This window comes from Eumetopias jubatus, unplaced genomic scaffold, assembly GCF_037043125.1.
Source record: "Eumetopias jubatus isolate StellerSeaLion01/CBP00866 unplaced genomic scaffold, mEumJub1_p1.0 scaffold_12, whole genome shotgun sequence".
Taxonomy (NCBI): domain Eukaryota; kingdom Metazoa; phylum Chordata; class Mammalia; order Carnivora; family Otariidae; genus Eumetopias; species Eumetopias jubatus.
The window spans coordinates 11,763,859-11,782,572 of record NW_028274818.1 but is presented as its reverse complement, the minus strand read 5'-3'; the positions used below and the strand labels follow the sequence as shown (position 1 = coordinate 11,782,572).

At 39.1% G+C, this 18,714-nt stretch overlaps 1 protein-coding gene across 1 annotated transcript in view; it reads left to right on the top strand.

The window, feature by feature from the left end:
* The window catches only part of MARK1 (microtubule affinity regulating kinase 1), a 113,030-nt gene that overhangs the window by 73,273 nt on the left and 21,043 nt on the right, over positions 1–18,714 (top strand). The window contains exons 7-11 of the mRNA XM_088017247.1: positions 788–844; positions 4,504–4,740; positions 4,828–4,947; positions 15,691–15,790; positions 16,850–16,962. Coding sequence (XP_087873373.1) covers positions 788–844; positions 4,504–4,740; positions 4,828–4,947; positions 15,691–15,790; positions 16,850–16,962 — 627 coding nt within the window. The remainder of the gene's footprint in view (positions 1–787; positions 845–4,503; positions 4,741–4,827; positions 4,948–15,690; positions 15,791–16,849; positions 16,963–18,714) is intronic.

The window sequence follows — 18,714 nt, the reverse complement described above, 5'->3', positions numbered from 1 at the left end:
AATAGTTCTTACCTTGACTGCTATCTGATTCTTTCCATTTCTCTATTTTGTGTAGTAAACAACTATCAAAGAAGTGTTTATAACTTATTTCTCACCTGTATCTTGGCTCTTACCATTGGGTTCCACCTTGTTCAGTCTTTGTCCCTGAAGAGCCTGTGTAATGGTTAAAAATTATGATTGCATACAAAATCTAGTTAGGGGTAAAATACTTTGCCCGACTGACTTAATAACGAGTTTAGGATTAAATTTCATTTTTCCCTCTTTTTTTGATAATTGGGTTTCATCTTAAGGCTGAACAATTTTCCCATTTCTTTATATATGAACAAATACAGGACGATGCCAAATACCCCATTGATAAGTTCTTAATAAATTGGCCTTGCTTAAAAAACATGCCTTGAACACATTTGATAATAATTCCTAAAATAGACTGGTTGATGTGTTCCAAAGCTCTTATCCCAACATTGGAATAAACCATTCGATCAGAACTGCAAACTGTACACACTTGATCATGTCAATAGAGAAATGTAACTGCCCACAGAAATCTTCATGGACTCTGACAAAGAAATATTTTAATGAGAGAATGATGCTTGTCTACACTGTCCACATTTAAAAGTGAACTTTTCCTCATTTTAACTTTATTCAGAACTGAAGGAACAGGGAAATTATTAAATACTACTGTGAAATCTAAGTTGGTAATTTATCTCAATTGGAGGTTGTCATTGGGGGGAAATTGCAGTGTTTTTACCATAAAATAATTATGCATCTTTTATCCAAATATTTATTTTAGATTGTATCTGCTGTACAGTATTGCCATCAGAAGTGCATTGTTCACCGTGATCTTAAGGTAAGCCACTGATTTTATAACAAAAAGTCTTAATCATGAACAGATGTTTTGTAGTATTGAAGCCATTTCTGTGATTGCCGAATTGTGCCAGGCACTCCAAGGAAGGAGTTTTTACTTAATCCTCATGGCAACATCATGCAAAGCAGTATTTTCACTGAAAAAATGAAGAAAATAGGAAGGAGAAGTTTTCTAGCATTAAAGTCTAGAGGATTTGATTCACCATTCTCTATTAAAACAATTTAATAGAGAAATGTGGAACTTTGATAGAGAAAGTTTTAATAGAGAAATGTGGAACTTTGTCCCCAAATATAAATGCCCGAGATCCCATTCAGTCGGAAGCAAGGTATGGCACAGGGCCAGGTCTGTCTGCTGCAGGTGCCTGCGTTCATTCTCCACACTAAAGCTCAAAGAAACAGGGGACGTGTCTTAACATGTTTTTGCAAACATCAAATGCATGTGATGAGTATAAACTAGCATCCTTTGGAATAAGAAAGTGAGACAGTCAGGAAAGATTTGTGGCAGTGAACATGGGAGCACAGGTATCTCTGTCATTTCCTCTGGGTGTATACCCAGAAAAAGGATTGCTGGATCATATAGCAGTTCTCCTTTTAGTTTTTCGAGGAACCTCCATCCTGTTTCCCATAATGACTCTACCAATTTATATTCCCACCAGCTGTACTGGGGTTCCCATTTGTTTTGCCGACTTGTTACCTTTTATAGTTTTGATGGTAGCCATCCTAATAGGTGGAACGTGTTATCTCATTGTGGTTGTGATCCACGCTTCCCTGATGGTCAGTGATGTTGAGCACCTTTTCATATACCTATTGACCATGTGTATGTCTTCTTTGGAAAAATGTCTGTTTAGGGACTTTTGCTCATTTTTTAATTGTGGTGGTTAGGGTTTGTTTTTGCTACTGAGTTGTATGAGTTCCTTATATATTTTGGATATTAATCCTTTATTAGATGTAGAGTTTGCAAATATTTTCTCCCAATCCACAAGTTACCTTCTTGTTGATGCTTTCCTTTGCTGTGCAGAAGCTTTTTAGTTTAAATGAAGTTTCATTTATTTTTGCTTTGGCTGCCTGAGCTTTTAGTGTCATATTAAAAAAGTTAATAATACTGCACTGAATACTGGGAAATTTGCTTAGAAGAGTAGATTTATTTATATGAGTGTGCTCTTACCACACACACAAAAGTTATAACTAATTGAGGAGGTGATATGTTAATTAGCTTGGCTGTTGTATTCATTTCACTGTGCATATAAAATCATTGTGTTGTACACCTTAAGTTTTTATACCATTTTTATTTAAAAATATTGAATAGGAGCTCCTGGGTGGCTCAGTTGGTGGTTGAGTGTCTGACTCCTGATTTTGGCTCAGGTCATGATCTTAGGATCGTGAGATCCAGCCCCATGAGGGGCTTCCTGCTCAGCGGGGAGTCTGCCAAACAATTCTCTCTTCCTCTCCCTCTCCCCTCCCCCAGCTTGCACACTCTCCCTCACTCTCTCTCAATAAATAAATAAGTTTTAAAAAGAAAGAAATGGTATGGCCAAATAGGTATGCTTTTTTTTTTTTATGAAAGTAGAAAGTCCCGGACCTAAAATATTTGTCTTTTTTTCCTTTTTCTCTCTTCCTCCAAAGTTAACTTTCATCGATCCTTACGTAGGAATCTATTTTTTTTTTTCTACTTTTCTCCCCATGATCTCTGTCACTTACTAGCACTGGTTTGTATTGTACTTAAAAATACTGTCTTAAGGGGTGCCTGGGTGGCTCAGTCAGCTAAGCGTCTGACTCTTGATCTCAGCTCAGGTCTTGATCTCAGGGTTGTGAGTTCAAGCCCTGTTGGGCTCCACACTGGGCATGGAGCTTACTTTAAAAAAAAAATTGTCTTAAGCAGTTGTCAGAAGTCTAAATCCTGTATTTTGGCTCTGTTTTTCTGAGCTTGCAGATTTTCTACTGCTCCAAAATTTTCAATTTCTTAGTTTCCTCCAGTAACTATTTTAAGGAGAAATCACTTCCACAGAGAAAGAGAAAGTAGAGGACTGTTCCCCTGGCTGTGTGTTTGACGCCCAGCCTATCATCTCATTTCTTACATGAACAGAAATCCGCCCCCCCAAAAAAAATCATGGTCAACACCCTGAGGTGTTCCCTCCAGTCTGGGGGATGGGGTTTCCCATGTGCTCCTGGAGCAGACCTCAGAGTCCCTTGAGCTCTGCTCTTGTGAGGCAGCCATCCAGACCTCTTCTAGAAACTAGGAAAGTCCAACTTGCTCGCACATGGCCTCAGAAATTTACACAACCAGGCCCTTACATCAGAACATCAAAATAACCTGGTTTTGTCACCCAGCCCATTAATGTTAGGATTTAAGATAAATCTTCCAAATTTATGTGCTGTTACAGTATTAATGTCATAAACGACACCTCGTTATTATCACATACCCATTTTTCAAAACAGATATCCCAAGCTAGCATACCTTAAAAAAGGAAAAGGGGGATGAGGAAGGGAAGGAGCTGTGTGGTGAGCAGAATGCCTGGCTCTCCAGCCATACAGAGAGCTCTGGTTTTCGTTGTAGCCAAATTTTACTCCTTTCTGTAACCCCATAAAACACATCTACAAAATAATATATAATTTCCTTAGTCCATCCGTTATAAAAGAGTTTGAAACAAAACAAAAAAAGCAAAGCCTTTATTGAATTGCTTGTATTTACAAAAGGCACATTTAAAACTTCTTTTTTTTTTTTAATGATTCTGATTTAGGATTTTGGAAAACCAGCATCTGAAAATATATGGGTGGAAATCACTGCTTTCTACCAAAATATACCTCCAGAAGAGAATTTAGACAACAAAAGGAAACTTAAAACACAAGGTCTAGTGGAGGTTGTGTTGTATTGTTTTGTTTTACTAAAAGAACAGAACTTTGCTGAGGAAGCATTCTATAAGAGAAGACAAAGGATTGAATTCAGTAGTCACAGAACCCCTGGCTGGCAGTTATTTTAAGTATACTCTCGAGCTTTGCATTAACCAACAGTGCTCTATTAAAATAGAGCACTTTTGAGTAAACTTGTTGGTTTAAGCCCAAGAAGGGTTAGTGTTATGTCAACTTACGTTTTTTAAAATAGGTCATATTAAGGTACAGTCCCAAGATGTTTCTTAACCATGAAGAAAAAAAAATGGGCTTAAAATAATGTGTGGAAGAAAAAGTGTTTTAAGTAACTTTTCTCAAATAGTTGCAGATACACCTATAAATGAGAGCTTCCCTTTTATAGTGTTAAAATTTAGTCTTATATAAATGTGATTCTGAACAGTTAGGCATTGAAGCACCATGCTGGGCTTCTAAATTTGATATTATGCTTAAAAATGAGAAGCAAGAGGGGTATCTGGGTGGCTCAGTTGGTTAGGCGTCTGACTGTTGATTTCGGCTCAGGTCATGATCTCAGGGTCGTGGGATCGAGCCCTGTGTGGGGTTCCGTGCTGGGCGCAGCACCTGCTCCCTCACCCCCCTCCCCCCAGGCTGCACATGCATGCTTGCTCTCTCTCTTAAGAAAAAAAGAGAGAGAGAGAGAGAGAAGCAAGAAATATATGTTGAGATCTGAAATAGTTGTAATAAATATTTTGTTTTATGTAGGCATTTACATTATCCTCTTTATTATTTTCCTCTTAGGCTGAAAACCTTCTCCTTGATGCTGATATGAATATTAAAATTGCTGACTTTGGTTTTAGTAATGAATTTACAGTCGGGAACAAATTGGACACATTTTGTGGAAGCCCGCCCTATGCTGCTCCTGAGCTTTTCCAAGGAAAGAAGTACGATGGGCCTGAGGTGGATGTGTGGAGTCTCGGCGTCATTCTCTATACACTAGTCAGTGGCTCCTTGCCTTTTGATGGCCAGAATTTGAAGGTATCCGGGAAGTTCGGTGCTGGTGTTTTATAGCCAAGCGCGATAATTTCAGTAACCGGTTATGAGTGCTTCCTTTGCCTTTTTAAGGAACTACGGGAGCGAGTCTTACGAGGGAAGTACCGTATCCCCTTCTATATGTCCACTGACTGTGAAAATCTTCTGAAGAAATTATTGGTGCTGAATCCAATAAAGAGAGGCAGCTTAGAAGTAAGTAATTTTTTGTACTCCAGATTTAAAGTTTAACAATTAAAATATTCTAAGAACTGAAGAGCATTTCAAATAATTTTTTCCCTGGTTCTTTTTGTTTTGTTTTGTTTTGTTTGGAAAGTTGGCAAGTCATGTAATTTGTTTAGAGCTAGGGAAGGTGACATGATTCTTTCACTACTCAAAAGTTGTCACAGTCAGTTTCTTTAAACACAATTATTCCTTCTTTGTCCTGCAGTGAAGTATTAAATTAAGACAACATAAAGATAGGAATAAGATTGGCTTTTTGTTGGAGAAGGAGGAAAACCTGGCCTCTATCAGAAATTGCTTGCTCCAATATAGGAACTTAGTATGTAGCAGTATAGTTATTTCGAAGATAAAAAAAAAAAAGACAGTGAAAGTTCTAATCCAGTGAATATTTCATGACCGTATCTGAAATTAGAAGCTGATTAAAAGATTGTGAAGAAACCTCTCAATATCAGTACAGAAAATTTACAATTTAAGTAGAACATACTGGAAACGGGAATTTCATTTCTTAACACACTGTTCTGTTGCCTACCTACATTCCACATGTAAGGTTATTTATAATAGATGCTATTATGCTATTATAAATGTACCAAGTATGTTATAGCCAAATAACGTCAGAGGTTCACACAACCAAAATGTCTAACCTTTTTTCCTTCTGACACTGCAATTAACTTATTTTCTAAGTATTTCACCCATCTGTTTCTAAGTATATTTTAACCAATACTGAGATAATTTCAGAGATCCAGCATATACTCTTCACTAGTACTTTTTTTGTCTTCATTTATTTGCCTTAATTCAGAGAATTAACCCCATTTAAACTGTACTTTTTAGTGTAGCAATGGGGCTTTCTGGCACAGACTCCAGGCTGGGTAGAAGGCAGCGTTATAAGTGAGCCATCCCTGTGGACAGAGCTCACAGGTTCATTTGGGTTTTGTAATTTTATTTCCACAAATATTTTCCACTAAAAGATATAATATGCTTTGGTGGAAGTTAAGGGATGGTGACTTCTATTGGGAAATTATTTTAAATGCTTTATATCAGTGAATCACATATGAGATATTTTTTACTGACTTACTTGTTTAAATGCAGTTAGTTCATTCCCATAAGTTTTGTGGGGTTTTTTTTCCCTTTGGGGGTAAAAGGATATATTAGTAATGTTTTCGTAGAGAAGCCTGCCTTCTTTCATGTTACTGCTTTTCTAAACTTATTTTTGACCATTATTCATAGGAAGTTATGTGAAACAGTGAAAAAGTTAAAATTGTTGACTCTTGTATCAATTCTAAAATTTTATGGCAACAGGGGCACCTGGCTGGCTCATTTGGAAGAGCATGCAACTCCCTGATCTTGGGGTCATGAGTTCAAGCCCCACATTGGGTGTAGAGCTTACTTAATGAAAAAAAAAAAAGAAGACTATTTAAAAAATAAAATTTTATGGCAACATAAGTCTTTCTTAATCCTGCTTTATGACCCACTTTTATCATAGGAATCTAGTTTACCTGAATATCACTTAATAAAATGTCCATAGTTGAGGCATCAGCTCAGCTAATGAGAAGAACAAAAAGAATATACAAAAATTATTATTATAGATGTTACAAATCTCTTAGTGTGTCTCACTTAAAGATGATTAATTTACAGTGCCACATATTTAAGTCTTTCATCCTTAGCATTAAAATGCAAAGGATTAAAGTATTAGAATTCTGGGCTGAATTTAAAAGCCATATTATTATATTAAAACATTTGATCATCAGACTCTCAATTTGATGTATTTGAGTATAGTCTGGAACCTTCTCTTCCAGCTTATCAAAACTAAGTTTTCCAGCCACAGAACCGTGAGTCTACATTGGAAATATTATCATAATATTGCAGATATCACCGTACAAAGTCTGGTCTGCTTCACAGTTCCCAGAAATAACTTTCCAGAGAAACCTGACACCATTTATTTGAAAAAAAAAAAAAAAAAAAAGGAAAGATTTCTTACACCAAACCTTGACAAACTCCGCTTGAGCTAGCAATGATGTAAAAAATTATTTTAGTCTTCTTTTATGTTTCATACCAACTTTAGTAGCAGCTGTACAGCAAAAAAAAAAAAATCCATACACTCTAAAAAATAGCTATTTTCAAAACACCAGTCTTTAGTGTATAACCGTAAATTTTTGTACAGTAGTTTTCATATCGCATTGCATTCTTTTCTTTCTTTTAACTTAAAAGTTTTGGGTTACGTGCTTTCTACTTTATCATAAACATGAACTCCTTCCTTGCTAATAGCAATGTTGTTCTCTTTGGGTTATGTATCATCCCCTGCCTGTTGCACATTTGAGTTGTTTCCATTGTTTTTACTAAAAATAATGTGATACACTTTTTTCCCCTTTGGGATACATGCTTAGATATATTCTCCAGAATGTTTTTAGTATGTCAAAGGGTATAAACAGTCTGATAGGTCTTCTGTATTCATTGCTAAAAATTGTGTGACCTAAGGCATTTGAACGTATTTGTTCTGTACACCTCATTCAGTATTTGATATAATAATTTCTAGTATTTGATGCCTTTATGGTAGTTATATGGTTTGTCGTAATTGTTTTAATTTGTACTTATTTCATCAGCGATAATGCTTAATATTTTTAATGACTAGGTTAACTTTGCTTGTTTACATATAAGCTCTGTGTCTCTGAACTCCTTGTCTAAGTGAGTCTGATTAATCAGTCTTACAGATCTGTATCAGCTTTGTACATTTAATATGAAATATTTCCTCTGTTAATTCTTATATTTTTTTTAAAAATGGAACTTTATATATTTTTTTTCAGTGTTAGCTTGAGGATCAAGAGTTACTGATGAGAGCAAACACTAGTCTTTCTTCACTATATAATTTGTTAATGTTGAAATTCAATTGAAAGAATCTTATGCGGCTGTTTATTATCTTACTAAACTTCTCATTTAACTCAGATAGCCTCCTGTTGCTTTTCAAATAGGATTACATACTTTATTAAAGTCTTTCTTAAAGCCTTCTATGTTAAGTACCGTTTTTATCCCCCATGAAAATAAAATGAATGAAATTAGTTTCACATTCTACTTGCTTGACCTATTGTTGTCTCTAGAACTAAACAGTTGCATAAATTTCTTCGGGTAGTATATATGAATGCTGGCAGAGCTTGCTCATTATTAAATGGGAGGGGTGGTTTCACACATTTTAAAAGGATTTGTGTTTGATGTTGTACACTATATTTTTTCCTATTTTTTGGAATATTGGTGTGTCTAGATATTTTTATTAGAAAAAAACAGATAATTTTTTTCTGCTGTCCTCTCTATATATGTTTTCTTTAATTTTTCCAGTCCTTAACCAGAATGGACTGTTACCTTTCCAAAATCATGCAAAATTTGAGCCTAAAGCAAAGCCCCTCCTTATTGCCCTTTCTCTGTCATCTGTGTTCCTCCTCAAAAAAGTATTTATTTTTGCTTTAACACCTTTTCAGCTGCTGCTAAGATGATCTTAAAAATCTTGCTTGTATCTGTCCAATACCAGAGGCAATAAAGCAAATAATAATCTTTTTTTTAATGCAAGATTTCTAAGTAGAGATTCAGAAGCATATGGTGAACTTTTACAGAGGTTGAAACCATTTAAGAAAAATTATTTCCATCTGGCTATCCTAAAGTCCATAAATTTTTAATGTGCACCTAAAGTGTAGGGTTATATTTCCATTGTTAATTTATTTCTTTATAATTCATCTGAATCCGTTATTTTGATAGAATTTCTCAGCAAGTAGTTATGTATGTTCATTGGCAGTGATGGCTAGAGTAAACTCTCTCTTGTTCAGTTTGGAATCTTGTTTGACCTCTTGTTTCTCATTTTGAGATGTCTCAGGCGCCTGGCTGGCTCAGGCAGTGGAGCATGTGACTCTTGATCTTGGGGTTGTGAGTTCAAGCCCCATGCTGGGCGTAGAATTACTTTAAAAAAAAGAAGAGAGAGAGAGAAATCTCAAATGAAATCCAAAGTGGATTAGTTTATTCAGCTGGTCTAGTGCAGTTTGCTGGCCTGGTGATTTGTATCCTGCCTGAAACCACACAGCGAGGGTTATGTGAATACTCCCCTGTCACACAGCATTTCATTTCTGGGGGCATTTCTGCCTTGGCCTCAATACAAACTCTGGTTCCCACGGAAGAATTCTGTATGGGCATGAGGTTCACACAACTAAGGCTTCTTCCACATGGGTCTCCTCTCACATACATCCATATTTTGTTGCTCTCTGTACTTGACTCTTGAAAAAGTACTTCACATTTAGAATTAATAGAGTTAATGTCCCTACATGTTCCTTTAAGCAGATTTCCTTCCCTACCTTTGCCTTCCTTTCCTTTTGCCAAAGGAAATTTTTCCTCAGATTATTTTTATCTTGCTTTGAAATCCAACTATTTTTGTGAGACAGACTCTTCTGAAGGGACTCCCGGCGATCCCCAGTGACTACAACAAGTAGAGAGGACAGCACAGCTGTGTCCCTTCTGTCCTCACTGCCCTGTTGTCTTTCCTTATCGCTGCAATTTTCTCACTCTCTCTGGATGAGCCTTGCCTCGGATCTAACTTTGTTTGAGGATGAGCGGAGTCAGTGCTCCTGCCGTGTTTCCTCAGAGTGTTCTTCTCACAGTGCGATTTCTAAAATGTTGCATATCTTCCTTGTTAATAAAATAGAGCATTTCACCATCACCCATCAGATCACGTTTAAATTCACCATGTGAAGATACTGTGTCTCCCATTCTTTCATTGCGTATTGCCTTGGTTCTGAGTCAGGGAGCTTCCTCACTGCGTCCTCCTTCCATCCCTCTGCCTTGACTCTCCCACCGATCCACAAGCTGTTGGTATTCCCAGAGTCACTTCAGATTCTCTCCCCTTACGATTCCTTCCCTGAAGACTCCAGCCCACACTGCAAGTTGCCCTTTTGGTCTCTAGTAATATGTACTGCTAATAGCACAGTTTTGAAAAGTTAATTCTGTTACATGTTGATTTTTTTCAGGTTTTATGAGTAAATCTTATTTCCCCAAATAAAAGACAAGTTGTCTGAGGGTTTGGTCCACATACATATTTTTCCTAGATGTAGACAGATACATAATGATTATGAAATGAACACCAAATAACCACAGTTTAATTGAGAAACATCAGAAAATTTGGATTGTCTTCATTTTGCTTTTAATTGCTTATCATCTAACTATCAAATCTCTTATTGCTCCTATATTTCTTACTTAATTCATAGATACCCTATTTATTCTACCAGGCACTTGAGTTAAAATCCTTAGAACCCTCTTGGATTCCAGCCTTTCTTTCCCTCATTCCCAGAACAAATTCTGTCATCAAGTGCTTCGGATTATACCTCTAGGTTTTCCTTCCATTTCCTCATGCCCAGCGCAGCCCGAGGTTGTTTGTCTCCTGACATTCTAGCGTCTTCCTTAGCCATCTTCATTGCTAAGCTCCTCTCAACACTTCGCTGCACCCAGGGCTTCTGTAACAGCCTTATTTTAAAATACTGCCCAGTTCAAAGCAACAACAAGCATGTGTGCTGGGAAAGATAGCACAAGGCACAGTCTTTATCCTCAGGGACTCTAACTGTAGTGTGGGAGATACATCTGTGCTGTCTCAGTATCTCCTCAGAAAAGCTCCCTCTTCTGTACCGTCCCACCTCCTCTCTGCTGACAGCTCGATCTCTTAGCCTTTGTACATATATCTTCCATTTTAGACAAAGGCACCCTTCAACCCCGCAGTCCTCATCTACTATCCCTTCTTGTTCCTCCCTTTCTGGCCTGACTTTTTTTTTTTTTTTAAGATTTTTCAATTTATTTATCTGAGAGAAAGAGAGAGCACAAGCAGGGGGAGAGGGAGAAGCAGGCTTCCCTCTGAGCAGGGAGCCCAACGCGGGGCTCCATCCCAGGACCCCGAGATCATGACCTGAGCCGAAGGCAGACGCTTAACTGACTGAGCCCCCCAGGCGCCCCCGGCCTGATTTTAAAGAAGCATCTCCACTTAGAGTCAGCAGTTCCCCGCCTGTGTGGTGTTTGTCCTCGCACTGCCTTCTGGCTCCCAGCCCTGCTGCTCCCCTGCAACTGCCCCCGGTGAAGCCACCTGTCTTTGCTCCTCAACACAACCAATTACTGACTTAGTGGTCACCTTCTTTGCAGGACACCACTGTGTCCTCTTTCAAAAACTCTTGCCTTGCCTCCCAGGTCACACTGTGTAGATTTTCTGCCTCCATTTACTCTGTGGGCTACTTTTCTTTCTAACCCTTAATTGGGGCTCTGCCATGGCCCCACTTCTACTCGTTCTGAGTCTATTCGGTATTCCTGGAAAATCCCACCCGCTTTACAGCTTCTGTCATCCTGTGTTGGCTGTTCCTGAATCTCTGTCCCCAGCCCAGATTTCCCTTGAGCTTCCCTGGAGTTTACAGAACGGGTCTATTTGAATAACCCGTAGCACCTCAAACTCAGCTGCTCCAAAACTCAGCTGCGTGCTTCCCCATCCAGCCTCCTCCTCTTTCTGAGGTGGCTTTCTCAATAAATGGTGTCAACCCCTCCTACTCAGCTGTCTACACCAGGAACCTGGACACCGTCTTCACTTTCTCTGAATTGTCTCACCTCTTCATACCCCTGCATATCCAATCACAAAGTTTTGTTGATTTTTACCAGCCAAATATTGAAAATGTCTCTTTCCCGTTGCTACTGCCTCATTTCATTCAGACTAGCATCATCTCTCTTAGATTCTCACTAAAGCCTCTTCACTGATTTCTGGGCCTCCAGTCGTGAACCCCTCCAAACCACTCTCTGCACACTGGCCGGAGAGACTTCAGAATCATACTCTGCAAAGATGTCCCTCACGGGATTGAAAGAAACCCTCTCGGTCCGGTCCCTCTTGATTTTCTCCCCTCATCTTTGCCTCACCACCCCTCTCACACCGGACACTCGGGTCATATGGAACTTGCCGCCCCCCCAGACAGGCGCCACCGTTATTTGCCCTTGGGCCTCTTCACACCCACCATGTCCTCTGCCTGGGTCGCTCGCTCACGCTCTCCCTTCTAGTTCCTTGTTGCATGATGAACTCTTACTCTTCCAGAATCTAACTTCCACTTACCGAAGATTTGACTGTTTATAAATCTCACTCCATTAGTTATTATTTTCAGACTCTTAACATTTCATCTTAAACTTGAGAACATCATTGAGGACTTAATTTGAGTTCATTTGAAAAACCAGAAGTATTTATGTCTAGCTTTTGTTCGTTTTCTTCTTTGCCCGGCCTCATTCATCATCATATCAAAAAACATGCAAAGAATTCCCATTAAGAAGTAGTGTGTTGATGAAAGGACAGTTAGACTTCTTTGTATTGGGGGGGGTGTGTGCCCGCATGTGTGAGCACAGGTATGTGCATGTGCGTGAGCACATGTGTGTGGAGAGAGGTGGGGTTGATTCTGTTTATTTTAAACATGTTTAAAGGCTTTCATTTTTAAGCTTCAGCCTTTTGCGCTGCCACCTCCATGCGCTGGCTGTGGAATGTGGAAGTGAGTCACTCGGTGTCGGGGAGTAGGAGGCTGGATTAGAGCTTGCAAAGTGCAGGCGGGATTGCATGTGCTGTGGAGCTGTCCTGACGTGGTCCCTTGTATTCTTTGAGGGTTTTTATTATGTATTCTCCTTCCAACCTAGGAAATTCTACCGACAGCAGAATTTTACTTCTGCAGATACTAGGGCCCAACTGCTGTCTAGGCTTCTGCCAGACATACTCTTTGAGAAGGGGGAGAAGAGGAACAGGAAGGACCTTAATATTTTGGGAAATCATGTAGCTGGTATTGGCAGCTCTGCTTTTATCCTTTTTATTTTTTTCCTGATGGGCACCCTCCCCAACACTTTCCCCTTATTGATGAATAATCACTAAAGACTTAGTGACAGCATTATTGTTTTTCAAGTTTGTAAATGGGTCTACTTTTATTTAAATGTGCTGGATAAGGTACTTAAATTTCTGATGAGAATATGTATCGCATATTTTTATCCATTCATCTGCCGGTGGACACTTAGATTGCGTGTCTTGGGTATTGTTAGTGATGCTGAAGTGAACATGGGGGTGCAGATATCTCTTCAAAATAGTGATTTTTGTTTCCTTTGGGTATATGCTCAGAAGTGGAAAAAAGAGAAATCCTGCCATTTGAGACAACATGGATGACCTTGAAGACATTATGCTAAGTGAAATAAGTCAGACAGAGAAAGACAAAATCTGTATGATCTCACTTATATGTAGAATCTAAAAAAACACAAAACAAATTTAGAGAAACGAGAACAGATTGGGGGTTGCCAGAGGTGGGGGATGGTGGGTGGGTGAAATAAGTAAAAGTGGTCTGACGGTACAAATTTCCAGTTATGAGTCAGTTATAGGGATGTAATGTACAGTATGGTGACTATGGTTATTTATACTGTATTGTATATTGAAAAGTTGCTAAGAGAGTAGATCTTAAAAGTTCTCATCATGAGGAAAAAATTGTTAAGCATGTGAAGTGATGGATGTTAACTTACTGTGGTGATCATTTCATAATATTTATGTATATGTTTATATATCAAATCATTATGTTGTATAACTTAGGGTAATACAAAGTTATATGTCAGTTACATCTCAAATGGGGAAAAGAAAGAAGAAAGTTAGTGGTGAGCTGTTAAGAGTTACATGTCTGCATAATTTTAAGCATATATGAATTATCTACAAATTTGCATTGAAATATGTATCATGTGACCAAAACCTTTGGAAAATTCCTCCCAGCCAGAACAGCACTATTCTTACAGATTCCAGTTCTTAGAGGCCTGCTCTGGCATTCTGTCTTCTAGTGAATGAGTTTAGCTAAATATTATTAAATGAGGGGAACGTATCTGGGCAAACAATTAGCCTCAAAAGGATCTCTATATGGAATTTTATTTTTCTGATTAGTAGAATATTGGCAAGTAAAGTTACAAGATGGAGAGTATACTTTGCAGGGCCTGGAAAAAGCATATTAATAGATCATCACCTAAAATGTTCTTGAATGAAAACCTAGAATTCAATAGTTATAAAATGTTAAAAGTTTTTCTAAATTAATACAGAATCATTTCCCCAGAATTATTCCCCACTAGTTGCCTTTTTGTGTGTGTAGTAAAAAAAACACATAAACGTATACTCTTTACAATTTCAAGAGTACATTACAGTGTTGTGACCTCTGTGTACATTGTTGGACAGCAGATCTCCGGAACTTGTCCCCCTTGCATGAGTGAGACTCTGTACCATCGAACAGCTCCGTTACCCCCTCTCCAGGGGGCAAACACCATTCTACTGCCCGTTGCTAGAAGTTTGATTACCTTAGATACCGTCATATAATGATCATCGTCTTTTTGTGGCTGGCTTATATCACTGAGAAATGTCCTCAAGTTTCATCCACAGTATAGCATATGGATTGCCTTCTTTTTAAGGCTGAATAGCATTCCATTGTGTGTAGATACATTTTCTTTATGCATTCATCCATCAGACATTTAGGTTGTTCCACATCTTGGCTATTGTGAGTTATGTTGCGATGAACATGGGTGTGCAAATACCCTTCAAGATACTGTTTCAGTTCTTTTGGATATATTCCCAGAGATGGAATTACTAGATCATATCTATAGTTCTACTGTTAAATGTTTTGAGGAACCTCCGTACCGTTTACCGTAGCAGCGACACCTTTTTACTGTCCTCCAACAGTGCACAGGGGGTCCGGGTTCTCCACGTGCTCACCCATGCTTGTTATTTTCATCTTTTTTGATAGTAGCCATCCTAACAGATAAGGAGGTGATACCTCATCATGGTTTTTATTTCCCTGATGATTAGTGACGTTATAGCATCTTTTCATATGCTTGTTGGCCCTTGGTATGTATTCTTTTGGAGGAAAACCTGTTCAAGTCCTTTGCCCTTTTCTCAGTCAGGCGGTTTTTGTTGTTACTGAGTTGTAGGATTTCTTGTACATATTGTGAATATTAACCCCTTATCAGATATACAGTTGTGAATATTTTCCCGTTCCATAGGATGCCCCCACTAGGTTGTGACTATTTTCCCGTACCATCGGGTGCCCCCACTAGGTTCCCTTTTAACAACCCAGGACTCTTGTTTCAACAGCCTCACTTAAGTTTGACTCTGGTAATTCACACCAGTCCCTATCTTTATCCTGATTCTTGCTCATCCCTGTCTCTCGGCTTCCATTTTGACCATTCTCCCCTTCCATATTATCTGAGCTGCCTTTACTGACTAACCCTGATTTCTATGCCCCACGATCTCTGCTTTCCTAATGTTTTAACAAATGGTGACTTTAAAATACAGGTATACATATATTTGGTAAAAGACCAGGAAAAAGAGATAGTCTCTTCTAAATGTAATACTATGAAGGAAAGGTTGAAATCAGTAGGTCCTTAGGTTAAAACTTTTAAATGAGAAGATCCTCCTTTTAGAGGACTATGGGCAGCAAGCTATTTTGAATGGATACATTTGGTGAGTGTGCCGGATGATAGTTGTAGTTGTCCAACTTATGTAAGTGTGTCCCAAAGTCCTGTGCCTCTTGTTGGCCTGCTAATCAGACTGGAAACTAACTTTAGATAGAAGACATCATGATACTCGTTGAGTAAACCAATAAATTTCACATTCACTAAAATAGAGCTAAAATAAGTGGTGGAATGTTCTGATTGGCCAAGCATAATGTAAAGTTTATTTCCTAGCAAATAATGAAAGATCGGTGGATGAATGTTGGTCATGAGGAAGAAGAGCTAAAGCCATACTCTGAGCCTGAACCAGATTTCAATGACATGAAAAGAATAGGTAAGTATTTAAACACCGTGAGATGTGCTGGTCCTCCACTATAAGAGACCTGTCGTCTACCAAAATAGTGTTTAAAAATATAAATAAGAAACAATTTTTATTTGAAAAATACTTGCATTGTCATCTTTTCTTTCCATCAATATACACCAAACATTACAAATTTCAAGTTTGTCTGCATGTATACCATGATCTAATTTAGTTGTTGGCAGCAGTAATACAAAAATTAAAATAATGTAGATGAACCTCATTCTTTTCTTTCAGTAGTTCCTAAAAACAGGAATGACTGGTTTAAGTACCAGCACTGGTCAGACTGTTAAGTATCAGCAAAACATAGCATGTATTTTAGCTGAAAGTGTGGAGGCACGTGAGCTGAAGGGATGAACACTTTGGCTCTCCCTTTCAATTTTCCAGTGTCTCGGCAGGGTGCTTCCTCCCACACCCAGCGGCATCTGCTTCCATCCTGTTCTCTGCATTTCTATCTCCGTTACCAAAGCCATCAGAGACTCACAAGTGAGCCATCTCTGCTGTGCCCCTCTCTGACTTGAGAGCAGAGGGGCCAGTGAGGTCTCACTATTCTAGGGTGTTTGGAATCCAATAAGAACAAGCATTACAACCTTCCAAAGAAGAGTCAACCTGCCTTCAGATCAGAAAGCAGAAATTGTTAAGAGATGAGAGACACCACTCCGTGTGTGGCTAAGAGTGTGTTAAGAGATAGAGAAAAAGAGAAGGGATCTTGTGTATGTCACAGGTAGTGTGTCTCCGGCTGGACAAAGGCATTCAACTCAGGAACGCGTTAGGTGCTGAGAAGCGGACTAGGCGCTTCTGAGTATGGATCCCATGATACGGATAGTTTCTGCATGAAAAATTGTCAGTGTATAGGATCTAAATATGCAGTATCCATATATTAGTAATCCGGAAGTTTTTATAGTTAACATTATACTTTAACATTTCAGAATTTAGTTTTCATATTTTATGTTGGCAAGCTTGCTTACATTTGTTGGTTTGTTTGCGAAAATAAACCCATTTTCGGAAAATTTTGCTTTTTTTTTTTATTTCTAGACATCATGGTCACCATGGGTTTTGCACGAGATGAGATAAATGACGCCTTAATAAATCAGAAATATGATGAAGTTATGGCTACTTATATTCTTCTAGGTAGAAAACCACCTGAAGTAAGTTCTTTACCTTTTTAGATTAACGTTAATTATTTCTTGAGACAAGTGACAGCTAAGATAAAATGTCAGCTGTTAGCACGTTCATTCTATGTGGTATCAAAAGTAATATAAAGACCCTAACATTCTTACTTTTAGAATTCAAACTCAAGATGCTAAGTTATGAACTGGTTTCATTTCCAAGTACCAGGGGAGATTCTGCTATGAAAGAGCAGACCAGGTGCCTCGCTTAGCTCTGAGAGGCACACGCAGTCTAGTCTTTGAGAAGGAGTTTCCCCCAGAGTTGTGTCTCCGAAAGCAGCAGGCCCGCCAAAGGTAACGTGGTCATTCTGGGTGTGCAGAAAACACAGTGACCCAGACAGAGGAAGGGACGGCATGTAAAACAAAACATGTATCTAAAGTGATTTAAAAAGATGGGAATGGGAAAAGGCTGTTCGGTAATATTTTGCCTTGTAGAACGTCAAGTGGCTTTGAGGCTTTGCAGTTGGGAATTCTCAGGGCCAGGAGAGATCTATAACAAGGAGATAGATTCAGGAAATAACTGTGTACAGATGATGGTTGAACCACAAAAGCAAATGATCCTTTGGGACAGCAAATAATAAAGGTATAAACTGAGAGTCAAGAACAGAGCCGAGCACATGGACAGTTTGTTAACAATTAAACATCTGTGGGAGGCATTTTATAGAATAGACTGAAATTATTTTTAATTAGATACTGTTAGTGAAGCAGCACATTCAGCTGACATTTATTGAATCTGTCCTGTCCTGGAAACTGCTGCATACCGTAACCAGGAAGCTGAGAAAGTCTGTGCTCTCAAGGAGCCCTGGGTCTGGAGGGGAGATGCGCAGTCAGCAGTGTGGTGCAGGGTGCTGCCGCCCTGATCAGGGCCGGGCATGGGGACTCCAGGACGCAGAGCAGGACAGGCACCCACAGCAGCTGGATGGGACAGGCCATGGTAACCCGCTGAAAACGAGGATGTGAGAGACCCTCAGGTCTCCAGCACAGGTGACTGGTTTTGTAAGGTGCATTTGCCAGGATATGAAGAGCGTGTGATTTCAGGGGGAAGGTGGGAACTTCATTCTGTTTGGGATGGTTGAACTTGAGATCCGTGTTGGGCGGGGTTGTTCAGGAGACGTTTGGAGACGCAGGTCTGGCTTGGAGGGAGTGACTCGGGCAGCCTCAATAGGTTGGGAGCTGTGGTGAGAGGAGCACCCATTAACACACCAGCAGCTCTTCTAAGGACTTCACCGCAGGAGCTCATCTCACCTCTGGGCCCTCCGAGGAGAAGGGGAACCTCAGTGGAGGCATTAATAGTTGGGGAAGTGGCATCAAAGAAGCCAAATCAATTTTAGGAAGTGGGAAATAATACAAATGGTTATTTCTGAAGTCTTTGACCTGTTTCTACTTAGCCTTTAGATTTCACTCCCGAGATCTTTAATTTTCCTATTAATTTAAATATAAAGGAAGCCCTAGCATTACAAGTATACAACCCAGCCCAGGCTTGAATTAAAATGAAGTTTGACTTGTATTGAGTATAAACTAATGAGGCTATTCTAAGTCAGAGCCTGAACTTTGGAGCCAGATTCACCGGGTTTGAATCCGCACCCCTCCTCCACCCCAGCACAGCCACTGGCTGTGCAGCTTAGGCACTTGCCTTAATTTCTCTGTGCTTCAGATCCCTGGTGCATGAAATGAGGATAATAAATAGTACTTAGCTCTGAGGGTCATCGAGAGGGTTAAATGAATTAATAT